This window comes from Bos javanicus, chromosome 16 (genome assembly GCF_032452875.1).
Source record: "Bos javanicus breed banteng chromosome 16, ARS-OSU_banteng_1.0, whole genome shotgun sequence".
In the NCBI taxonomy this organism is placed as follows: domain Eukaryota; kingdom Metazoa; phylum Chordata; class Mammalia; order Artiodactyla; family Bovidae; genus Bos; species Bos javanicus.
The window spans coordinates 60,898,841-60,923,504 of NC_083883.1; the positions used below are offsets into that span (position 1 = coordinate 60,898,841).

The 24,664-nt window shown below is 38.0% G+C and overlaps 1 protein-coding gene across 4 annotated transcripts in view; it reads left to right on the forward strand.

Annotated features, from left to right (window-relative positions):
- Positions 1-24,664, forward strand: part of RALGPS2 (Ral GEF with PH domain and SH3 binding motif 2) — a 163,105-nt gene that overhangs the window by 23,466 nt on the left and 114,975 nt on the right. For 3 of the 4 annotated variants that reach the window (XM_061383320.1, XM_061383322.1, XM_061383323.1), the window contains exons 2-3: positions 18,072-18,216; positions 23,633-23,737. In XM_061383320.1, coding sequence (XP_061239304.1) covers positions 18,160-18,216; positions 23,633-23,737 — 162 coding nt within the window. In that variant the 5' untranslated portion in view covers positions 18,072-18,159. Of the gene's footprint in view, positions 1-12,270; positions 12,803-18,071; positions 18,217-23,632; positions 23,738-24,664 lie in introns of those variants that run through there. The other variant, XM_061383321.1, reaches the window with a different exon arrangement.

Genomic DNA, 24,664 nt, shown 5'->3' on the forward strand with positions numbered 1-24,664 from the left:
TTCTTTAGTTAGAGTTAAAAAAAAAAGGCTTGGTTCCCTTCTCCATCACAACCCATATGCAGGTGGTTGACAAATTCTAGCAAGTTTACCTTTGAAAAATCTCTGAAATTAGGTTGTGTGTGTGTGTTTAATAGAAGTACTTATAACCTCTTGGCTGGAGCAGGGTAATACCTTCTTATCACTCTCTGCTTTTAAGGTTCTTTTCTCTAATCCATCAACCTCCACAGATGTTGCCAGCTACCTTTCTAAAATGAAAGTGTTATGGCACACATGTCTGCCTATAAAAAATTATACAGTGGTTCCCAGTCATTCAGAATAGTAGTTCTTAACCACTTTTTATTTCTGAGTTCCTTTGAAAATCATTTGATAGCTGCAGATCCAGGAAAATGAGTTTGTGTGTGTGTGTGTTTATCACACAATTTTCATACTTTGGGGAGCAGGGCATTTCATGGCCCTAGGGTTTAATTCGTGATCTCTCAGTTAAGAAATCTTGATTTAGAGAATAAAGTGCATGTTTCTTCCCAGGCTGTTGTTAATATTTCGTGATCTGCCTCCAGTCTGTCTTCATAGGTTATTGTTCATTTCCGTACACACACGCACACATATACGCATGTGCACTTTTTCTGCAGCACATTAACCAGCGTTGTCCTGACATGCCAATTTCTTCCATTCTTCTGTCTTTGCAAGTATTATTTACTCTTGTCAGGAATGTCCTTCCCATTACCCTCCATCTGCCCAATATTTGCTCATTAAGGCTTATCTCAAATATCAGGTTCTCTGTGAAAGCCATCCTCACCTTTCCTCCTTGACAGACACAAGTAAATACGGAGGAATTGTAGTGACTGAGACTTGTAGAGAATCCTTCCCTTTGGAAGGGAAAGGTATGGATAAGGATGGAAGAAGGAAAATTCTAGGAGAGAGTTCCTTACTTTTAAGAGATATTCCTCCTCTTAACCTCCGTGAGCCTCAGTTTCCTAAGTTGAATGTAATAATATTTATCTCAGGGGGCTGTTAAAATAAATGAATGTCCCAGTCCCTACATCAAGTCAGTCTTTATGCAGGCAATTCCCTTCCTCTGGTCATTGGGTGGCCCCAGGAACTTAGGCAGGAGCAAACATCTTCAGAGATCCAGTGCTCTCGGTTCTTAATAAAATATCTGAATGGAAAACTAGGCTGTAAATCTAGTAATACAAGATTTCTTGAAATCCTTCTGCCAAAATTGTGGTAAGGTGTGTGTTGTAAGCTACAAGTTGCTATGCTAATATTTATGTTGTTATAGGCATTGCTGCTTTTAAAAGACCAGTGGATCTTTGCTATTAAAGTACGTGATGCTTTTTTTGGCTAGTCAGTTGCTGCTAGAATAGAGCTCCATCTTTCACAAATTAACACTTATGGTTTTCACTGTTCAGTGAATGACTGGGAGGGTGTATGATCTGATAATTCATAATTTTTCTGGGCACATATTTGGTCCTAGTCTGCCACTGGTAGGCACATTTGTTATTCTCTGGTTTTTTGTGTGTGTGTGTAGTAACTTTGGTTGTGAGGACTGTTTATGCTGCAGGAGGCAACTAGTTCTGGTGATCAAAGAGAAGTAGAAGACAGTACATCTAGAAAGGAATTTGGGGTAAATTGTAAGATTCTGTGGTGGCTTAATAAATTCATGATGTAAAAGAGTCTGGTTTGCAACTTGCAAATAACTAGGGATTCAGTTCAGTTCAGTTCAGTTCAGTTGCTCAGTAGTGTCCGACTCTTTGCAACCCCATGAATCACAGCACACCAAGACTCCCTGTCCATCACCATCTCCTGGAGTTCACTCAAACTCATGTCCATCGAGTCGGTGATGCTATCCAGCCATCTCATACTCTGTCATCCCCTTCTCCTCCTGCCCCCAATCCCTCCCAGCATCAGAGTCTTTTCCAATCAGTCAACTCTTCGCATGAGGTGGCCAAAGTATTGGAGTTTCAGCATCAGTCCTTCCAATGAACACCCAGGACTGATCTCCCTTAGGATGGACTGGTTGGATCTCCTTGCAGTCCAAGGGACTCTCAAGAGTCTTCTCCAACACGACAGTTCAAAAGCATCAATTCTTCGGCACTCAGCTTTCTTCACGGCACTCTCACATCTATACATGACTACTGGAAAAACCATAGCCTTGACTAGACGGACCTTTGTTGGCAAAGAAACGTCTCTGCTTTTGAATATGCTATCTAGGTTGGTCGTAACTTTCCTTCCAAGGAGTAAGTGTCCTTTAATTTCATAGCTGCAGTCACCATCTGCAGTGATTTTGGAGCCCCCAAAAATAAAGTCTGACACTGTTTCTACTGTTTCCCCATCTATTTCCCATGAAGTGATGGGACCAGATGCCATGATCTTAGTTTTCTGAATCACCATTGAGCTTTAAGCCAACTTTTTCACTCTCCTCTTTCACTTTCATCAAGAGGCTTTTTAGTTCCTCTTCACTTTCTGCCATAAGGGTGGTGTCATCTGCATATCTGAGATTATTGATATTTCTCCCTGCAATCTTGATTCCAGCTTGTGCTTCTTCCAGCCCAGCGTTTCTCATGATGTACTCTGCATATAAGTTAAATAAGCAGGGTGACCATATACAGCCTTGATGTACTCCTTTTCCTATTTGGAGCCAGTCTCTTGGTCCATGTCCAGTTCTAACTGTTGCTTCCTGACCTGCATATAGGTTTCTCAAGAGGCAGATCAGGTGGTCTGGTATTCCCATCTCTTTCAGAATTTTCCACATTATTTCAGGGTTTTTTAGAATCACTGAAAGTCTGTTGGAGTAAAAAAATTAGTTATACTTTAATGTGCTACTTGCCTGGAAAATCCCATGGATGGAGGAGCCTGGTAGGCTGCAGTCCATGGGGTCACTAAGAGTTGGGCATGACTGAGCGACTTCACTTTCACTTTTCATTTTCATGCATTGGAGAAGGAAATGGCAACCCACTCCAGTGTTCTTGCCTGGAGAATCCCAGGGACAGAGGAGCCTAGTGGGCTGCTGTCTAGGGGGTCGCACAGAGTCGGAGACGACTGAAGCGACTTAGCAGTAGCAACATTCTCAAATTTGGGAATATTTCAAGATGTCTTGAGACAGATCGCTCTTAAACATTGAGGATCTGTTGTACTTGAAGTAATTACACAGGTACCCATTTGTTGAGGTTTATGAATTCAACAGGAATGTCTTTCTATCACTGTGTATGTATATGTGTGTATATCTTCTTAATGAGACTTGTAAGATCCTGTAATTTAATAGTCCCATTTATAAGGACTGTCTTTTTATTGCCGCCAGTCCAAGCTTTTGTTTTTGCTGTGGCAAATGTTGCCCTTTATACCAGCTTCTCCAGACTCACTTCCTGATGCTTCCCATCACTCTTTTTTACATTTTACCCTCTAATTATATTGTACTCCACTACTGACAGTTCCCTGAACGCCAGTGACAAAGGATTTCACTGTCCCTAGCCTTTGTACATGGTGTTTTCCTTTGTCATTGTGTTTACCTAATGAACTTCTGTTAGAAGTGGAAAGAGAGAAACCAGATATTTTATGCTCTACCACTCCCACATTTCCACAGTACTTAAACATCCAGTTAAGGATTAGTAGGAAGAGGGTAATTTGGCATTGTAGAAAGCACCAAGGATTAGCAAATAGAAGGCTTGTGTTTAAGAGCTACCTGTCCCTTTAATGATGTGAGCTTGGCCAGATCACATGACCTCCCTCCCATTAGATTGTTGTCTAGCTGTAAAATCAGGAGATTGGAATAAAGCAAAGGGTTAGCAAACTCACCCACTCCTTCTTTCCTTTACTTCCATTTTTCTTCCCTCCCCTTTTTATTCTTGCACATTGGAAGGATACAGTGCTTTCACGTTGCTTTATAGTAAATTACTACAGCAGTGATTCTCCTAGGGAAGGATAATGGCATTCCCTGGGTTGAGAGGGGCAAATATTAAAATGAAGACCTGGAGCTTTGAAATGTACTCCAAGTGGAGATCTCCAGAGTACCTTTCCACCTCTTAAATAATGTTCATCTGTGTTATTCTTGGTAGTAGCATGAGGCAGAAATATTTGAGGGTTTATGTAGCTTAGTTCCAGAACGCTGTTCATGAGATCGTTTCTGGCTCTGAGGTTGAAAGTGACACTAAATAAATAGCCACTAGCGCCATCTATTGGTGGAAAGAGTTATACTTTTTATTAGAAATGGACCTTATTCTTTGAAATTTTACAAGTTGAAGATTTTTGGGACTTCCCCACTGGTTCAGTAGTAAAGAATCTGCCTGCAGTACAGAGACACAGGAAATGCAGGTTCAATTCCTGGGTTGGGAACATCCCTTGGAGGAGGAGATGGCAACCCACTCCAGTATTCGTGCCCGGAAATGGACCGAGGAACCTGTTGGGCTGCTGTCCATGGGGTCACAGAGAGCTGGACGTGACTGATCATACACACTCTATGAAATGAAGATTTTAAGGCCAATAAGGTTTTGTATAACTCAGAAGAACTTGTAGGATTCCCTTCACTTTTTACTTTGAAAGACTTTCAAACCAAAAAGAAAATTATGAGAGCAGTAAAGAGAACTCCTGTTTACCCTCTGTACAAATTCATCAATTTTCAACATTTTGCCCTATTTACTTTGTAATTGATTTATTTCTCCCTCACACACACATATATGCTGTTTTTCTGAAATACTTGAGATTAGTTTTCATACCTCATACCCTTTTATCTCTTAATACTTCGATTGTATTTCTTAACAGCAAATTTATTTTTTTATATAACCACAATATAGTTATCAAATTCAGAAAACTGACACAGTACTTTGATTTTCAGTCTGTATTCTGGTTTCTGAATTGCCCTCAATAACATCTGTATAGCACTTACTGTAGTCCAATACAGCAGGTGTAGTTATCATGTGTCTTTGCGTTTTCTTTCATTTGTAATGGTTCCTCAACTTTTCTTAGTGTCTCATGACAGTGGCATTTTTAAAAGACTATCTAAAGACCATTCCTCAGTTTAGGTTTGTCTATTTCCTTGAGATTAGGTTCAGGTTATGGGTGAATTTAACTCAGATGACCATTATATCTACTACTGTGGGCAGGAATCCCTCAGAAGAAATGGAGTAGCCATCATAGTCAACAAAAGAGTCCGAAATGCAGTACTTGGATGCAGTTTTAAAAACGACAGAATGATCTCTGTTCGTTTCCAAGGTAAACCATTCAGTATCATGGTAATCCCAAGTCTATGCCCTGACCAGTAACGCTGAAGAAGCTGAAGTTGAACGGTTCTATGAAGACCTGCAAGACCTTTTAGAACTAACACCCAAAAAAGATGTCCTTTTCATTACAGGGGACTGGAATGCAAAAGTAGGAAGTCAAGAAACACCTGGAGTAACAGGCAAATTTGGCCTTGGAGTACAGAATGAAGCAGGGCAAAGGCTAATAGATCTTTGCCAAGAGAACACACTGGTCATAGCAAACACCCTCTTCCAACAACACAAGAGAAGATTCTACACATGGACATCACCAGATGGTCAATACTGAAATTAGATTGATTATATTCTTTGAAGCCAGAGATGGAGAAGCTCTACACAGTCAGCAAAAACAAGTCCAGAAGCTGACTGTGGCTCAGACCATGAACTCCTTATTGCCAAATTCAGACTTAAATTGAAGAAAGTAGGGAAAACCACTAGACCATTCAGGTATGACCTAAATCAAATCCCTTATGATTACACAGTGGAAGTGAGAAATAGATTCATGGGATTAGATCTAATAGACAGAGTGCCTGATGAACTATGGACGGAGGTTCGTGACATTGTACAGGAGACAGGGATCAAGACCATCCCCCAAAAAAAGAAATGCAGAAAAGCAAAATGGCTGTCTGAAGAGGCCTTACAAATAGCTGTGAAAGAAGAGAAGTGAAAAGCAAAGGAGAAAAGCAAAGATACACCCATTTGAATGCAGAGTTCCAAAGAATAGCAAGGAGAGATAAGAAAACCTTCCTCAGTGATCAGTGCAAAGAAATAGAGGAAGACAACAGAATGGGAAAGACTAGAGATCTCTTTAAGAATATTAGAGCTACCAAGGGAACATTTCATGCAAAGATGGGCTCAATAAAGGACGGAGGTGGTATGGACCTAACAGAAGCAGAAGATATTAAGAAGAGGTGGCAAGAATACATAGAAGAACTGTACAAAAAGGATCTTCATGACCCAGATAATCACGATGGTGTGATCACTGACCTAGAGCCAGACATTCTGGAATGTGAAGCCAAGTGGGCCTTAGAAAGCATCACTACGAACAAAGCTAGTGGAGGTGATGGAATTCCAGTTGAGCTCTTTCAAATCCTGAAAGATGATGCTGTGAAAGTGCTGCACTCAATATGCCAGCAAATTTGGAAAACTCAGCAGTGGCCACAGGACTGGAAAAGGTCAGTTTTCACTTCCAATCCCAAAGAAAGGCAATGCCAAAGAATGCTCAAACTACCGCACAATTGCACTCATCTCACATGCTAGTAAAGTAATGCTCAAAATTCCCCAAGCCAGGCTTCAGCAATACATGAACCATGAACTTCCATATGTTCAAGCTGGTTTTAGAAAGGCAGGGGAACCAGAGATCAAATTGCCAACATCTGCTGGATCATGGAAAAAGCAAGAGAGTTCTAGAAAAACATCTGCTTCTGCTTTATTGACTATGCCAAAGCCTTTGACGGTGTGGATCACAACAAACTGTGGAAAATTCTGAGAGATGGGAATATCAGACCACCTGACCTGCCTCTTGGGAAACCTATATGCAGGTCAGGAAGCAACAGTTAGAACTGGACATGGACCAACAGACTGGTTCCAAATAGGGAAAGGAGTACATCAAGGCTGTATATTGTCACCTTGCTTATTTAACTTATATGCAGAGTACATCATGCAAAATGCCGGGCTGGATGAAGTACAAGCTGGAATCAAGATTGCCGGGAGAAATATCAATAACCTCAGATATGCAGATGACACCACCCTTATGGCAGAAAGTGAAGAAGAACTAAAGAGCCTCTTTTTTTTTTTTTTCTAAAGAGCCTCTTGATGAAAGTGAAAGAGGAGAGTGAAAAAGTTGGCTTAAAGCTCAATGGTGATTCAGAAAACGAAGATCATGGCATCTGGTCCAGTCACTTCATGGAAAATAGATGGGGAAACAATGAGAGACTTTATTTTGGGGGCTCCAAAATCACTGCAGATAGTGACTGCAGCCATGAAATTAAAAGACACGCCTTGGAAGAAAAGTTTGACCAACCTGGACAGCATATTAAAAAGCAGAGACATTACTGTCCATCTAGTCAGAGCTATGGTTTTTCCAGTAGTCATATATGGATTGTGAGTTGGACTGTAAAGATAGCTGAGCTCTGAAGAATTGCTGCTTTTGAACTGTGGTGTTGGAGAAGACTCTTGAGAGTCCCTTGGACTGCAAGGAAATCCAACCAGTCCATCCTAAACGAAATCAGTCCTGAATATTCATTGGAAGGACTGATGTTGAAGCTGAAACTCCAGTAATTTGGCCACCTAATATGAAGAACTGACTCACTGGAAAATATCCTGATGCTAGGAAAGATTGAAGGCGGGAGGAGAAGGGGATGACAGAGGTTGAGATGGTTGGATGGCAACACTGACTTAATGGACATGCACTTGAGTAAACTCCAGGAGTTGATGATGGGCAGGGAGACTTGGCGTGCTGCAGTCCATGGGGTCGGAAAGAGTCGGACATGACTGAGCGACTGAACTGAACTGTGCAGTCGCAGCTCAAGTACTCATAAGTGGTGTGTCCCAGAGTATCCCATGAGAGACACATGATGTCTGTCTGCTCCTCAGGTCAAGGCATTGTCCAGTTTCATCACAGTATACTTGTTTATTTTTCCTCTTGCAGCTAATAAGCAGTCTGTGAGAAGACACTGGTTTTTTGGGTTTTTTTTTACTTTTCAAAAATTGAAGTCTTTGTGGGAAAGTTTAAAATATGCCGGTAAGCCAAAGTTAGGGAAAACTTGATGTGTAAACCTGGAGACAGCCCCATTTTAGTGTGTGTTGGTACAGGTTCTCTTCCATGCTGCAATGATAATGACAGCCGAAAGGGATTATACCTCAAATACCTTTTTTGTCACATTGCTTTATTGATTTAGCAGTAAGTTGTGGACATTTTTGCATGTATCATTGAGGATTCTTTTGTTCTTTAGTGACTGCATAGTGTTCCATTGCCTATAGATTGTTCCCTGGTGTTCAGTCAGCCTCACATTTCAGGTTTAAGAATCTCCTGAATGTCCAGGCTGTTTAATTGTCCTCCTTTTTATTTATTCCTTTTTAAAAAAATCTTTTTGGCTGTGCCACGTGGCTTGTGGGATCTTAGTTCCCCGACTGGGGATTGAACCCAGGCCCTCAACTATGAGACCGCAGAGTCCTAACCACTGGACCGCCAGGGAATTCCCTGACCTTGTCTATAGAGCCTTTTCCCCTGTGTCTTAAGGGAGGCGCTGCGGCTGTACCGTTGCCCCACCTGAAATCTTTGCTTGGACATAGAGTTCTGATGTCTGTCCTGCTTCTGCCACACTGATTCACCATGCTGTCTTTTTCTTCCACTATTTGAATACTAACAGGCTGAGTTCCTTTCTCTAATCATTTCTAGGCCTACAATGACACACTTTTGCCAAATACGTAAATGTACTTCTGATTCAGTTGACTTGTCTTTATGCTTTATTTGCCAATATTGTGCAGTATGTTTTTTTTTTTTTTTTCAAATAGCATGTAGTCTTATGAATTAAATGGACGTTTATGGGCTAGTCTTCTGAGTTGAGCCTCTGACCAAAATGCGCACACACCCACCAAAACACAAAAACAGATGTTTGAGGGACAGGGTATCTTTTTGCTTGGAGCTTCCTTTCTGTTAATGGAATTTCTAGTTAACCTATATTTATATTTTGGGCCAAGTCATATAGGAGATCTTGGAGCTCTTTTTTTTTTTTTTTTTTTTTTAATTATTTGGCTGCAGTGGGTCTTAGTTGCTGTACACGGGATCTTCAATCTTCCTTGCAGCACGCACGATCTTTAACTGAGGCATGTGGAATCTAGTTCCTTGAACAGGGATCAAACCTGGGACCCCTGTATTGGGAGCGCAGAGTCATAGCCACTGGACCACCGGGGAAATCCCCTCTTAAGTATTAGAATCTTGGTAGATTATCTTTATGAACATTTTATGCTAGAGATTGAGTATAACCTTTAAAGGCATTACTTAATAGATTATCCCCCTTTAATATCTAATTTGAAAGCCTCGCCTCCCCTACAGATAGTTTTAGGCCATTTAGGTACATAGACATACAAGTTTTCTGTGCAGCTCTGGGCCAGTTTATAAATGGTTCATCCCATTATATGTACAATTTAGTAGAAATGCAGCAAAATTATATCTGAAAAACTTATATTGAGTCTTTAGATAGGGAGGTTTAAGCGGGCTAGTTTGTTTTCATCGTTGCCTGTAATATATGCTGTAACCCTGCTTCAGGCAGGCTGTTAAAGTGGCAGTGTGCTAAGTGAAATACTTTTCTGCTATCCCTATCTTCTTCCTTCTAATTTAAGGTCTCAGCTTGCTTTGTTTTGAAAATCATCTTTCTCACATATCTTAAATATGTACCTAAAATATCTCTAAATAAAATACATGCCTGGAAAAAAACATGGAGACGTTTAAACTTAAACAGTAATTTGGGAAGTGATCTAGTAAACAGTCTTGCTGGGAAACAGTTTATTAAGTTCTTTTGACAGAAGATTTCTAAATATGTAGATTAGTTTAAACACTGTCTTTTTTTCCCCTCAACCTGGGTGGTGTGTGAAATTGCTAAACCTGTCTTTGTGGTTGGCTTACAGTGATTGAAGCTTCTCCAGCACATCTTGTTTTTCTTACAGTTTCAGGGTGTTCTTGCCATGTGAATTACTATTGTTTGAAAATGCTTGTTATCCTTTGATTAAGAATTAAGTATAGCTTAGAATATCTTATCACTTATTCTGTACTACTAAGGATACATGGGATAATTTCAGTGGACTTTTGAATAAATTTATAAAATAATTTACAACATTCATGTTTAATTTACACTTGGAAGTTAGCCAGCCAGCATGCAAAGTGGTGTCTCTCCTAAGAGACCTCTCATCATTAAATGCAGTGATTTAGTGTTGGAGACTGTTTTGTAGGTTTATCTCCTTCTTGTGCTGAAAGATAACAGTTGTTATTAACATGTGATACACATAGCACTTCTAAGAAATTAGTATTTTTTAAGTAAAAGATTTTTAATTGTTCAGTACATTTCTTTTCCAGTGTGCTGCTGCTGCTGCTAAGTCGCTTCAGTCGTACTTGTGTCTTAAAATATGCTTTCAAAATGGTTCATTTAGAGGCATAGTTTACCATTTTTTCTAATTCATTAATTTATATTGTAATTTTCACATGCTTCTGGAATTTTAAAGAAGGGTTATTTGAGATCTGCCTCTTCCTTTCCTTTTGATTTTTTGTGGATTTTTTTTGCGGGGGGAGGGGGGTGGGTTACTTGTTTTTATGTTTGTTTTGTTTTGTTTTAAGCCCATCACTGATAGATGGACTTTGAGCCTCTGTCTAAATATTAGCAAAGTTCCTTGGCCAACGCCTTACAGCTGGCTGGCAAGTGCCCAAGCTAGAATTTGAGCCAGGGCTTTCCAACTCCAAAATTTGTGTTCTTGCTATTATACTCAACATTTCTACATGCATTGAATTTTTCCTATTTGATTACATATAATTCTCACAAAATCACTTTGATGTACACTTTATTGTTTCTTATGACTATGCATGAGTGCTCAGTCTTGTCCGACTCTTTGCAACCCATGGACTGTAGCCCGCCAGGCTCCTCTGTTCATGAGATTATTCCAGCAAGAATACTAGAGTGGGTTGCTATATCCTCCTCCAGGGGATCTTCCTGACCCAGGGATCAAACTTGTGTCTACTGCATCTCCTGCATTGGCAGGCAGATTCTTTACCACTGAGCCATCCGGGAAGCCCATTGTCTCTTATTTATACACAGAGAAATCAAAGTTCAGAGATTACATAATTTACGCAACAGCACATAGCTAAAGTTCTAGAATTAGTATTACTGTCTTACGGTTTTCCCACTGAACTGCTCTCACTACCCCTCAGGATGGGTGGAGCCAATGTTCACAAATGAATATGAATTTTGTTAGATTTTTTTTCTCTTAAATGTCATCCAAAGTTGCTATTTTCACAGCATCAGGTATTCTGAATTAGAAACTGGTGATGGAGGGTGAAGGTGATGGCAGTTAAGGGGATAGGGTGTGATCAGGGGCTTTTTATACAACCAGGAGACTAGGCGAGGGACCTGGAGAGCAGAGATTGGAGAAGCCTGGGTAGGAAAGGGGTCTGCACATCATTTCAAGTGCTTCGCTGTTCTTGGCAGAAGGTAAGAGCGTGTTTTTTTACTACTCACCTTCCATAAAGCTCAGTGGCATACCCCTGGCATGGTAATCCTTGAAATACTGGTTTTAGTTTCCTAAGGTCATTTCCCTACTCAGAAAACTTGAATGGTTCCTAGCGCCTTTCCTTTCCAATCTCAGTTCCTCCTTTTAACAGTTGAGACCATCTGCAGTCTGGTCCTGTCACTTCTTTGAACCTTTTCAGAATAACTAAGAAAGGTTGTCCCCACTAAGCAAGTCTGTCCGCATCATACTTTCTCTCTGGGCCACCTTTGCTTTTAAATTTGCACCCTTGGTGGTGGTGTTTTACTTCGCCTTCTCTTCAAACCCTTCAACCTGTCTTATTTGGTAAACCTAAAGATATTTCCTCCTCTAGAAATCATGTGACTCTTGAAGCTGAATCACTGTGTAGTAAGTTGTAGTGTTCCCTGATGTCTTCTGTTTCCCCTCTAGTTGTATTATAAATCTGCTCAGAGGAAGGAAAAACTTTTGGATTCTCTTCTTTGAACCCCCACTTCCCTCGTTTTGTCCCCCTACCATCCCTCTCCACTCCTTTCCCTCTCTTTTTTACCTCCTCCCTCCCCACCCCAAGTTTTTGTTCTATCTGTGCAACAGTTTATCCATCTTTGCTATCTTTTGTTTTTCTGTCCATCCATCCTCCTTCCCTTTTTCTTCTTCTAGCTGCCTGTTTCTACTGTGTAAGCTTAGGCAAGTTACCTTTCCACTCATCTCTAAAAACGGGGATATAATGTAATAATTTTGTAGGATTTGTTTTGATCATTGAGTGATTTTTTAGTGGAAAAATGCTTAGAGCGGGACCTACTGGATAGCAGGCACTCCATAAATGTTAGCTTTGATTTGTTATTGCAGTGTTTTGTGTATTTCAGTGTATAAAACAAAATGATAGGATTGTCTATAAAAGAAGTAATTTTTTTACGTAAACGTAGGTCATTATTTTAAAAAGTTATTAAATAGAGGTTAATTTTAAACTTATAAACACATTGACAATCTAAAATCACTAATCATCCTAATCACAGTTAACATAAATATTTATATTTTGATCTTGACAGTGAGAACTTATTTTCAGAATTCCACATTGCCTGGATTGAAGGAATGTTACTTCCCACAAATTTTGTTTCCTTCATCTGCTTTGGGTTGTGTACATCTCATTGGCTTGTGTACATATTTTATGTGAATATCTTATCTTGAAGGTCTTGGACCTTGCTGGTAGTATAAATTCAATTGCTGTATTTATGCTGGAGCATGCCTAGGATAACAGATTTTCATTTCGTAGGCACCCTCCTCCAGCCACCATATTAAGCCCAGGCAAAGACATACAGGTACTTATCTTTCTGTACCAGAATTGTTTTGTAAACCATCTTATCACTGATTGGGTAGACTATCAGTCTCTCTGGTTTTATTCTGGTTAAAATTGTGTGTGGATGGGGTAGAGAGGATAGTATATGTGTCTCTGTCCTCATCTCTTGGTTGATTTTTCTGTTCAACTGGTGTCAGAGTCCAAGCCCCCATCTCTAAATATCCCTTGTTGTCATTTTTTAGCCATGTTGCTAGAAATAGAAAGATTCCTTTAAAAAAAAAAAAAAAAACTACAGCCGCGCCAGCTCATCATTGCTGTACTTAGGCTTTTCTCTAGGTGTGGCGAGTGGGGGCTGCGCTCTAGTTGTGGATGGGCTGCTTGTTGCCGTGGCTTCTCTTGTTATGGCGCACAGGCTTAGTTGCCCCCCACCATGTGGAATCTTCCCAGACTGGGGATCGAACCCATGTCCCCTGCTTTGGCAGGCAGATTCTTAACCACTGAGCCATCAGCAAAGTCCTGTATTCATTTAAATGTGTATATTATTGTGTGCACTGATTATTTGATTGCCATTATGCTGGTATGTTTGTTGTTAAATGGACATTTATTTAATGTTGTCATGTAAACAACTGCTTTGTTCAATCATTCACTCATGTTTCACAGACAGGTGCTTAAGATAGGCAGTTAAGGTCAGTATAATGTTTATGTGCCTGAGTGCAAAGATGAAAAATCATGGTTTTTCTGTTGTGTTTTGTTTTCAATATGGGTCCTTGACATCAAGAAGCTCAAAGTTCATTATGGAGAGATATATAAATCAGTGAGAAAATAGAGCAATAGAATTTTGACAAAAGAACAGTGGAAGCATAAAGGAAGGAGACTAATGACCTCTTTGTGGGAGGCATTGGGGAGCTCATATAACCCTGGATGGAGGTATATCATAACCTCTTTCTATTTCTTTTGTAATAACTTGAACTTGTTATAAGCAAATACCCAAAGATAATCTTGTTTTGTGCTCTAGTAGAAATGATTTTAAGAGGCAACCACATTCTTTACTAAACTTCTCTCAAAATAGCTCAATATCAGTCATGTCAAAGTCAAAATTGTCTTTTTTTGTTACTCATCAGTGTTTTTTGTTGGCTGTAATTATTGAAACAAAGTACTGGGGGATTTGGGACTAATCTCTAATTTTCTTAAATAAAAATTAAAGAAGGCAGTGAAAGTTCAGCTGTCATACATGCTGAAAGTGCTGTGATATACAGGCCGTTTAAACCTTTTGCCTTCCACGTAAAAATAAAGTGTTTGTTGCTCAGTCGTGTCCAACTCTTTGCAACCCCACGGACTGTAGCCCGCCAGGCTCCTCTGTCCATGGGATTTTCCAGGCAAGAGTACTAGAGTGGATTGCCATGCCCTCCTCATTGTCATATAAAATGTGTCTTTAATATTTATTTAAAAATAAATTTTAAAGGAAAGCAAGTGCTATGACAGCATATAAATATTGAGTTTCTATTATGGTGTTTTAATTCCACCATATTGCTTTTTTTTCTTATGAAATTTATATGATCATAATAAGATTTAGGTTCTGTGGTTGAAATTGTCATTTCTGTTTTCATATTTTTTCCTTAAAATTGTCTATTTGAATTTTTTAACGTGATTATGTACAAAGGCATTAAGGTCACTTTTGGTTTTCACTGTTGTAAATAGTGCTTGTTTGAATAACTTTTAATCTATGTAGTTTTTGCTTCTTCTCCAGAGTTTTAGTGAGATTATTTTTGTTACTGAGAGTTTAAGCCAGCATGTATAAGCATATCAATTCTGTATTATCTGAATGTTTCCAAAGAAATTGCACTAATGAATTATAATTCACTATTTTCCTTATAATTGCTTAACTCTTCTAAAGTATATTTTGTAAAATTACTAAGTGTTTTTAACATAATATTCCTAATGATGATAGCATAAATTATTTTAGAAAAGAATACATAACTGGTATTATGATAGGAGATTAATTAGTGAGAAGTTGTCACTTTAACTTTACCCTCTTGGTATTTTTGTTTTGAATAAAACAATTTTCTCTCCTAAAAAAATAAAATGAAAAGTATTGGGCTTCTTGGTGGAGATACTATTGAGAAGGTGAGGAGGGGTTAGGAGACTGAATGATTTTGCCTCTTATTTAATAATCTGGTTTGGGCTTCCCTAGTGGCTCAGCTAGTAAAGAAACCACCTGCAATGTGGGAGACCTGGGTTCAATCTCTGGGTGGGAAGATCCCCTGGAGAAGGGAACAGCTACCCACTCCAGTATTGTGGCCTGGAGAATTCCGTGGACTGTATAGTCCCTGGGGTCGCAAAGAGTCGAACACGACTGAACGACTGCACTTTCTTTTTTTTCTTTCTTGTGACCTCAAGCAAGGAGCTAAATCTGCATATTTCAGGTTTTGTATTTGAGGATGATACTGCTTGGAAAGAAGCAGCATTGATGTTTGGGGATTATATTGAAGCACTATGCCTGTCTGGGGATTTAAACCTTTCTAAAAGACAGATAAACTGTTTTTAGAAGTTTCAGAAGAGAATAGTAGGAAATAATTTAACTAAGAAAAGCGCTTCTGTCATGTTGGTGTTTACTGTGAGTGATTGTGCTGTTTATACATAGTATTAGGAAAAGTAAATAATATTAAAGCATGTATTTGTCTTATCCAATTTGAACATTTTTGTGTGCAAAGCACAGGAATGTATTGAGGCACATGTTGTAAAAATTAACCCATGCCTGTTTCTTAGGACTTGCAATGTTTTTATGGTATTGTATGAGGCTTTGTTGTACTTGAACGCTGTTAAATACTATTGACATGTAGTACATTTGTAAGTGATTATTAGAATAAGACTTTCATTAAGGTATGCTTTGCTGCCTTTCATTTCACATAATGGATTTTAATATGACAGTTTTCATTAGGATATTTGAATGACTTTTTAATTAAATGCAGGCAGAGAGAGTGATTCTTTACTGTCAATAGTTTGCAAACGTATTAGTGTTTACTCCTGGTATATTACCTGCTTTTTAGTAAATAATAGCCATGCTGCTACTGCTGCTAAGTTGCTTCAGGCGTGTCTGACTCTGTGCGACCCCATACACGGCAGCCTACCAGGCTCCTCTGTCCACAGGATTCTCTAGGCAAGAGTACTGGAGTGGGTTGCCATTTCCTTCTCCGAATATTAACCATAAAATTTATTTATCTGATATGTAAGTTAGACTAAGGATACATTTCTTTTAACGATTTGATGAATTTTTCTTACCACTAGGGGGCACTCTTGATCTATGAATTTGTATCTACATTAATCAGGTGCAGAATGTGGAATGAAATTAAATTGTTTGAAAACATTTCATTGCAAACTGAATGTTGCCTTCAGAAAGAATTTGGATTATCAAGTTCATTTTGCATAGTAGCATAAATATAAATGATTCTTAGATCCTTAAAAATAAAGTTTATAAAATGAAATACTGTAGATTGGAGGACATTAAAGTATTTCTGTGCTCTATTCCTTTTCACATTGGTTTTCCAAATGATTATTTTAAAAATCATTGTTCCTAATATATCTCTAATTTAAAAAATTCTGTCACAGTGTTTTGCTCATAGCAGGTACTTAGGATATATCTGAAGAAATGAAGATAAATTTAGGATGTGACTGAAGCCTGCTACCATTAGTAAAAATTTTTAAGCATTTGAAAACCAGCAACATGTTTTTGCTACATCTGGGAAACATATTTTAGGTATTCTCATTCATTGTTTCTGCAATCAGGATATTGCTGATGCCCACCAACAAGTGTTTTGTCGGAGGTATATTCCTAAGATTTTTGTATTTTTTTAATTAGAAGATTCTCTTGAACTTAAGCTTCGTGTGGATTCAGTAGCGAGTAGACAGAATGTGCATTATTATCACAGTGCTCTTCACGTGTGTCAGCGCTGTTGTAGGCGCTTTGCATGTGTTAGTTTCTCATCACCACTCTGTGAAGCAGGAACTTCTATCTCTGGGCACAGAAAAGGTAAACAGTTCACTGGGTTTAAACTTAGGCAGTTTTGTCCTGTAGTTTGTGCTTCTAAATCACTGCCATACGTTGCTTTTCCAGAGAAAGGAAACTTAGCATTTCAGGCAAATTAGTATTTCAAGCTCCGGTTGTTAAGTGGGTATAATTTTATAACGTACAGCATAGGGAATGTGGTCAGCAATATTGTTAATAACTCTATGTGGTGACAGATGGTTACTAGCCTTAATGTGATGCTCATTGTAATGTGTAAAAATAGCAAATCCCTATGTTGTATAGCTGAAACTAACTAATAATGTAAGTCAATTATACTTCAGTAAAAATAGATACAGTTTTAAATACCTAATTGATAGACACTTATTTCTCTTCTGGAAAATATCTTAGAAATTTAAAGTTTGAAAGGGGCCTTACTCTGTTTAGAGGAAGAAATTGCCTCCAAAACAGGTAGTTACCAACATACCCATCTAGGAGGCAGTTTCTTTGTGGAAAGGGATTAGAATCACAAGTAAACGTTTTGAGTTTCAGTAAAGTAGAAAAAATATGGTAATGTGGAAAAAATATTTGACAAGAATTTCAGATGGCTTGAATTTTATTCTTGACTCCTCATTTACCAGCCTGTGTCCTCAGAGACGGTGTTTGTGTTATGACTATAATGAAATCCTCCTTAATTAGCCTTATGGTCATTGTGAAGATCAGTGAGATAATGGATTGAGGCTATTCAATAAGCTTTAAAGCCCTATACAAATAAATATGTATATATCATATATTGTGTTATTTTTATAACATGTGATATCTTTATAAATAATATTTTGTTTTTAATTATTTGTGATATCTTTGTCAACTATCAACTTGTAAACTTTGTGACTGTAGACTATCAGCAATGCTAAACTTATTCAGTATGGTTGATTTAGGGATGTCATTTAGATCTCTAAGACATTATTTTGTTAAGCCATGTGTTAGTTGGCAAGATTTTTTTTACACTTTATTTTATTAAAGCAAACACTTTAAAAATTTTTCTAACAATAAATGAAAAGTTATATCTTTGTTTGGCTGATAAGGAACATAACAGTAGCATGTATTGAACATACGTGTTGAAAGTAGCATTAATAGGATTGTCCTCAGACTGAATTTACTGATTTAAATGAAAAACAGAATTTGGTAAACTGGAAGTATTTTATTTGGGGGCATGGTGAGAGGTATGGGTTTGTTTTCTTAAACTTCCAATAAGACGCACAGTTAAAGTTTGCTGTTTATTTTTTTACAGGAATAATAATGTATTTGTGGCCTTGGACGTGATGCAGTCAGTCTTCTGTTGCTATTAAATAGCGTCAGGGACTGATGTTGTGGGAAGCATGGACCTAATGAACGGGCAGGCAAGCAATGTTAATATTGCTGCTACTGCTTCTGAGGTAAGACAGTTAAGAAGTTCAGTTGTAAAATTTCTTACCTGGCATTCTAATTTTTTAAGCATTATGGTTGGTTACAGATTTTAAATCATAGCATGAGAAAAGGGTTACAGACTTTTCAGTTTTTTAAAAAACTATTTTAATTGTACCATCCATGTGTTCATTATACATTTTAGGAGTTAATCCCTACCTACTTAATATAATTGACAGATAATGATTACTTAAAACTCTTTTTTAGTTTTAGTTTTGAAGGATGCATAGGATTTCTTTTTAAGGTATTTTCACATTATATGAACATTGAGGGCATTAAAACAAGTGGGGCAGAGAATGACCAGTTGACACTGTCAGATCCCTTGATTCCAAGCCTGTCGAAGGAGGCTGAAGAACCATTAGGCTGGAATGTTGAAAGGGCTCTTCTGGTGATGTAGCTCAGACTGTTGGAGATGAAGACTGAACTTGATGCTCATCTCTGGTTAATGGATTATGATTTTATTTTTGCCGCACCCCCCCCCCTTTTTTTTGCTTTGTCTATAGATCTAGGGTACTTGCCTGCTTTCCTTAATACTTTCAGCATCTAGCGTCTGTATTTCCCCTTTATTTCATCCTTACTGTAGAGGATGAGAAAAAATGTTTGACGCTTTTACACCTTGACTTCAGAGTTCCTTGGTAATTTCAGCTTCATTTTGCCCAGCCAGCTTACGTAGGCCTTGCTGTTGTTAGAATATTCTCAGTCAGTAGTTTCAATTATTTTTCCTATGTAGATTATTTCCATATTTTTAACTCTAGCTCTGGCTTCTGTTACAAATTTTATTAAGCATTTGTGATGGACCAGGCATTTTACTTATAATATGAACAAAATTAGTTTACTTGTTTCTCTTTTGCTCTACTACTTGTAAAGAAAATAGCTCACCCTCCTTCTCTGACTTCCATCAGTAACATCACTGTTTCCTTAGCATCTAAGTTCAGTTCTATAGATTTTGCATTAACCTGCTTCTCCTTTGCCCAGCACAACCATTTTCACATCACAGCAGGGAGAGTCCACTAGCAGAACATAAGTTGGAATCCTCTGTAATGTAATCATCTAGTAACATCTTGGGTCCTGCCTGCACTGTAGTGGAGAGGATTACACAGGCCAGTGACCACCAAGAGATAGAGAATGCCTGGCACCAGCTTAGAGCCTGGCCACCACACCTTATCTCTGAGAGCCAGTCCTGTTCTCCTTGTTTCTACTAGTAGCATCTTAGTTTGGTCAGTTATTATTTCTTGTCTAGAATATTGTTGTGGCCTTTTATTTTGATCTTGCACTTCTGTTCTCTGCTGGTTTTGGTCCATTTGACTATAACTCAATTTTAACATTCTTAAAATACAGTTGTTATACTTTATTGTATTCCCGAACTGTCCGTGGTTCCTCATTACCTACTAACTAAATACCCATGACATTCAGCCCTGCATTTGGGACTTTTCTCAAAATGGGCTTAAATTTTCCTTCTAATGGATTTAACTACCACTGATTCTCTACTTGAAATTTATATTCTAATGAAAGAATACTACATCTTGCTGATGTTTGGATAAACCCTCAGCTTTTTCTATTTTAAATGGTATACTTTTATGAAAGTTTTCTCCTGATTCCCTAAACAGGAGCTTTCTTCTTTCTGAAGCTATTACTTTAAAAAAATTTTTTTAATCATTTTTTCCATAAATTTGTATATAGCTTTTATTCCTCCTTGAGGCATGGATTAAATATATTTGTAAATATGTCTATATTGCATGTATATTTACTTGGTATCTTTATAATCATATTTCTTAACTTTCTTAGATGTATGTGGGTATATGATGGTATATTTATGACTTTGTGTCCTGAAATATATGAAATAATATTATAGGAAACAGTACAGAATTGTTTGTTAAATAGAACAGATCATTTCACTTGTATAAAAACTTATGTTGGCTTTTTCTAAAAGTAGATGAATTTCATGAGACCTCAGAGTAGTATAATTCAGTATGTGAGAAGTAAGGGTAGAAAGTCTGCCTTTTAAATTGTCTTCCTGCTATGTCAAGAAAATAAAATAAAAAATACATATTTTTCTACCTTCTCTTGAAATAAAGATGTATTAACATATCAAAATGCAAGCTTCTCAGAAATGCGGTACCCTTACCGTTCTATCTTTACCTTTTAGACCTAACCTGTGCTTAAGCATCTGGTATCAGTAGAGGGGTGGTGAACTTTTTTCATACATTTAGAAGTGTCAATAGTTTTTTAGTCTTTCAGTGGATAAAGAATAACTACTGTGAACTTAGTGTACATTATGTCTCGGTACTGCTTAGCTTCTTATCAATACCACTGTTTATTGCCAGTGGGGAAGCAGGTAGAAGCACATCACTCAGAATTTTTTAAGCCCCTGCTACTGGTTTGTAAGAAGGAAAGGAGGAAAATGATTATTCATTTTGATAAGCATTAAGATTGCCATTATGACCTGCTCACTTCTTTTGAATGAGTTAGAAACTTGGAGAAAATTGGCAAGTTATATTTAAAATGAATGTCTTTACCTGACAGAATATATTTATTATTTGGTAGTTACTAGATTAGTATATACTGTTTAACTGATGTCTATTTGGATTATTGACATGAATAAATTTCTGTGTTAGTCTTGGAATATAAAATAACATTGTTGACATATTGTAAGCTAGTCATAGTTACAGAGATCAAATACATGGAATAAGATAAATATATGAAATCCATTTATGAGACTTTGGGTTTCTGCTCAGACACATAAAGAGCTTGGAATTCATGACTCCTGTCCTCACAGCTTGAAAAAAGCTGAACAGTCTGAAAACCTGCTCTGTTGGAGAACTGATGTCACAGAGCAAATTGACAAGTGATGCCCTGAGAACTGGAGAGAGAAGCAAATAGAGAGAATAACTGTTTACCAAGAGCAGAAATCACTGGAGTCAGGAAAGGGCAGGAACACTTACTGTAGTTGACAAGCTGCTAGAGGCTCTGTGTGGACTAGCTTGAGAGTTAGCATCTCCTGGGGGCTTAGTTTAGGCCTCCCACCCCACTTTTGTGAATTTTACCTCCAGGAGCCCCACCAGGTTTTCACAGTGAAGATCATGGAAAAATCCCTCATGCTTCCAGCTGGAGGAGGGGAAGTAACCATTTTGAAATATACTAAGGGGAAGTAATCATCCTGAAATATGCCCAGCATGTTCTTTTCTCCACCCGTCCTCAGGGGAGACTTTACCAGATCCTAATCTACCTGGGGAAAGAGGAATACTGAATTCCGAGCCCTCCAGCCTTCCTGTCTTACTTTCTAAGGGGAGTCTGGGGTACTGAGAATCACCTAAGGTCACAGCCCAAGCGCACAGGCTCACCAAAGTAACAGACTGTAGGGTGGTGGAACATGTCTCCTCTTCCTACTTCCCATACCTTACCACCACATCAGCAGGGTTCCTGTATGATAATAAAGGATCACAGCCTAAAGAACTGCAAGGCACATATCTTATCTAAGGAGTTTCTAGGGAAACCCAGAGACAAAAACAAGGACACTACAGGAAAGTGAAGACGCCTCTAGCCACAACAAATAATAAACAAAGTAACTCCTATCTAGATAAACATAAACTCTTACACTAAAGGCCTATTTACCTCAGTTTCTGTTACCCACTAAGTCACATCTGACTTTCAGCAAATTTTAAGACATGCTGAAAGGTAACCAGAAAAACTTAGATTGAAGAGGCAAAGCAAACAATGCAGTAAGAGACTCCAGATATGGCAAGAGATTTTGGGATTAACAGGCTGGGAATTAAAATAGCCAAGATTAGTAATGTTAAGAGCTCTAATGGAAAATAATGGACAACGTGTAAGAATAGATGGGTAATATAAGCAGGAATATTGAAACTCCAAGAATCAAAAGGAAATGCTGAAAATCAAAAACGTTGTACCAGATGACTTTGATTGACTCACCAGGAGACTGATGACCAGCAGACACCTAAGGAAAGAATCAGTGAACCTGACATGAAGACATGTCAGTAGAATCTTCGCAAGCTGAAGTGCAATGAGAAAAATAGAATGAGGAAAACGGAACTCAATATTCAAGAGTGGTGGGGCCAGTGACAAAAGGTGTAGGGTACACATAATGGAACATCAGAGGAGGAGAGAGAGGAAGGAGCAGAAGAAATATTTTAAGTAATAATGGTGCAGAATTTCCCAAGATTAACGAGAGATCCCTTCCTTTGTAATGATTTCGATATTTAGTTGCTACTGAAAGGGTCACGAAGAGTCTGACAGGACTGAGGGACTGAACTAAACTGAACTGAAAAGGAAGGAAAAAGTAAAAATGAAATGTAATGACAAGTGCTCAAAACTGATGTATAATAGCTGTTAGCTTGACATACATATTATACCTCTGTAATTGAAACTTTGGTTAATTTTTTGTGCCATTTACTGTAGCCTGATATTCTATCACCATTTAACAGAACATGATCTGAATGTTCTTATAGTGCTTTTTCTTTGATTTCAGTCAATGATTTGCAAAATGCATCTTTATTTTGTAGTACAGATGAAGTGGAAATTTAACAGAAATAAGGTTTTCAGAGCCAAAAGCCACCTTTTGTTCTACATATGGCAACAACAAATTAAAATTAAGCAGTAACCTTAAAGCAGAAAACACTTAAATTTGTACTGTAATAGAAAGGGCAGTATCAATTGTACTATCACAGACAGACATTCACTTGACAGATAAGACTGGGTCATTTATTATTTAGTTAATGGAATTTTAAATGTTTTCCTGTTATGTTAGGAAAATAATTTATCTTTTTCTTAATAAACATCAGTTTTAAAAATTATAGATGAGTGTATCCCCCCCCTTTTTTTTAATCTCATTTGAAAATCATTGAACTTGTTAAAATCTTTCATTTCTATTGGAAATGATAGGAGGTCAGGGTGAGGAAACTGACATACAGAAAAATGACTTACTCGCAAACCTAAAATCTAAAGTTGAGGTTAAATTTAGGAACTGACTTATTTGAAAAGACCCTGATGCTGGGAAAGATTGAATGCAGGAGGAGAAGGAGACGACAGAGGATGAGGTGGTTGGATGGCATCACCAACTCAACGGACATGAGTTTGAATAAGCTCTGGGAGTTGGTGATGGACAGGGAAGCCTGGCGTGCTGCAGTCCATGGGGTCACAAAGAGTAGGACACAACTGAGAGACTGAACTGACTGACTGAGGCTAAATTTTACATTGCCCGACCCTTTTTCTAGTGCTCTTCCAACTAAGCAGTCTGTTCCGACTAACTTTTCTACAATTTGTTAACTCAGTATTCTTAGCTTCCTCAGTTTTAAAGCCCGTCTAGTTTCTGTGATATTGACTGCAAGACAATTTTTTAGTGGCTTCTTTTTTTTTTTTTTAATTTAACAGAAAAGTAGCAGTTCTGAATCATTAAGTGACAAAGGTTCTGAATTGAAGAAAAGTTTTGATGCTGTGGTATTTGATGTCCTTAAGGTTACACCAGAAGAATATGCGGTAAGTCTTCCACCTCTTGTTCTCCAGTTTTTGCACATAATTTACATATTGGTACTATCCAATTAGAATTTGTAGGCCCAACAGAGGAGATGTTTAAAAAAAAAAAACAAAACTGGATGTGGGAATCAGTGGAGAGAGTAGCACAACAATGGAGCAAGCAGAGGAATGAAATGGGGAAGATGAAAGAAAAAAATCCACTGATACTTTTAGAGAAGCTTTGTAGGTTACACTATCAACTTGAGAAGTAATAGTAAGCCTTTATGATAATTGCTTTCGTCTCTACCTACACCTCCTCCTCCAGCTAAATGTACTTTACTGACAGAGGTAGGAAAGAAGTACTTTTACTTTTTTGTAAATTAAAAAATTAAAGTTGAAGGCATTATTGCATTTTCATGAAGGATACCTAAAAAAACTTAGTTCTTAACAGACAAGTGTTCATTTATTTGCGTTATCTTTTTCCTTTGGCTTGTTAGCAGAATATACTGAGTTCCTGATATTGAACTACTCTTACATTCCAGGAATAAACTTTGGTGTATTGCTAGATTTTGTTTTATATGTGTAGTCACAAGAGGGATAGGTCCATAAGCACGTGAAGACCTTCAGTATGAGTTGCCACTAGTGTAGAGTCAGTTACTTTTCATAAGTTGGGAAAAAATACCCTTGTATTATTATCACATTTTATATTACTGTTTGAGTAGGTATGATTTAATAGTCACAGCAACACCACTGCTTTATAAACCAGTAGATCCAATTTTTGTTTTTTGTTTTGATTTAGTGTATGTATTTGGGCTTCCTTGGTGGCTCAGGTGGTAAAGAATCTGCCTGCAATACAGGAGACTCATGTTCAGTCCCTGGGTCGGGAAGGTCCTCTGGAGAAGGAAATGGCAACCCACTCCAGTATTCTTGCCCGGGAAATCCCATGAATTA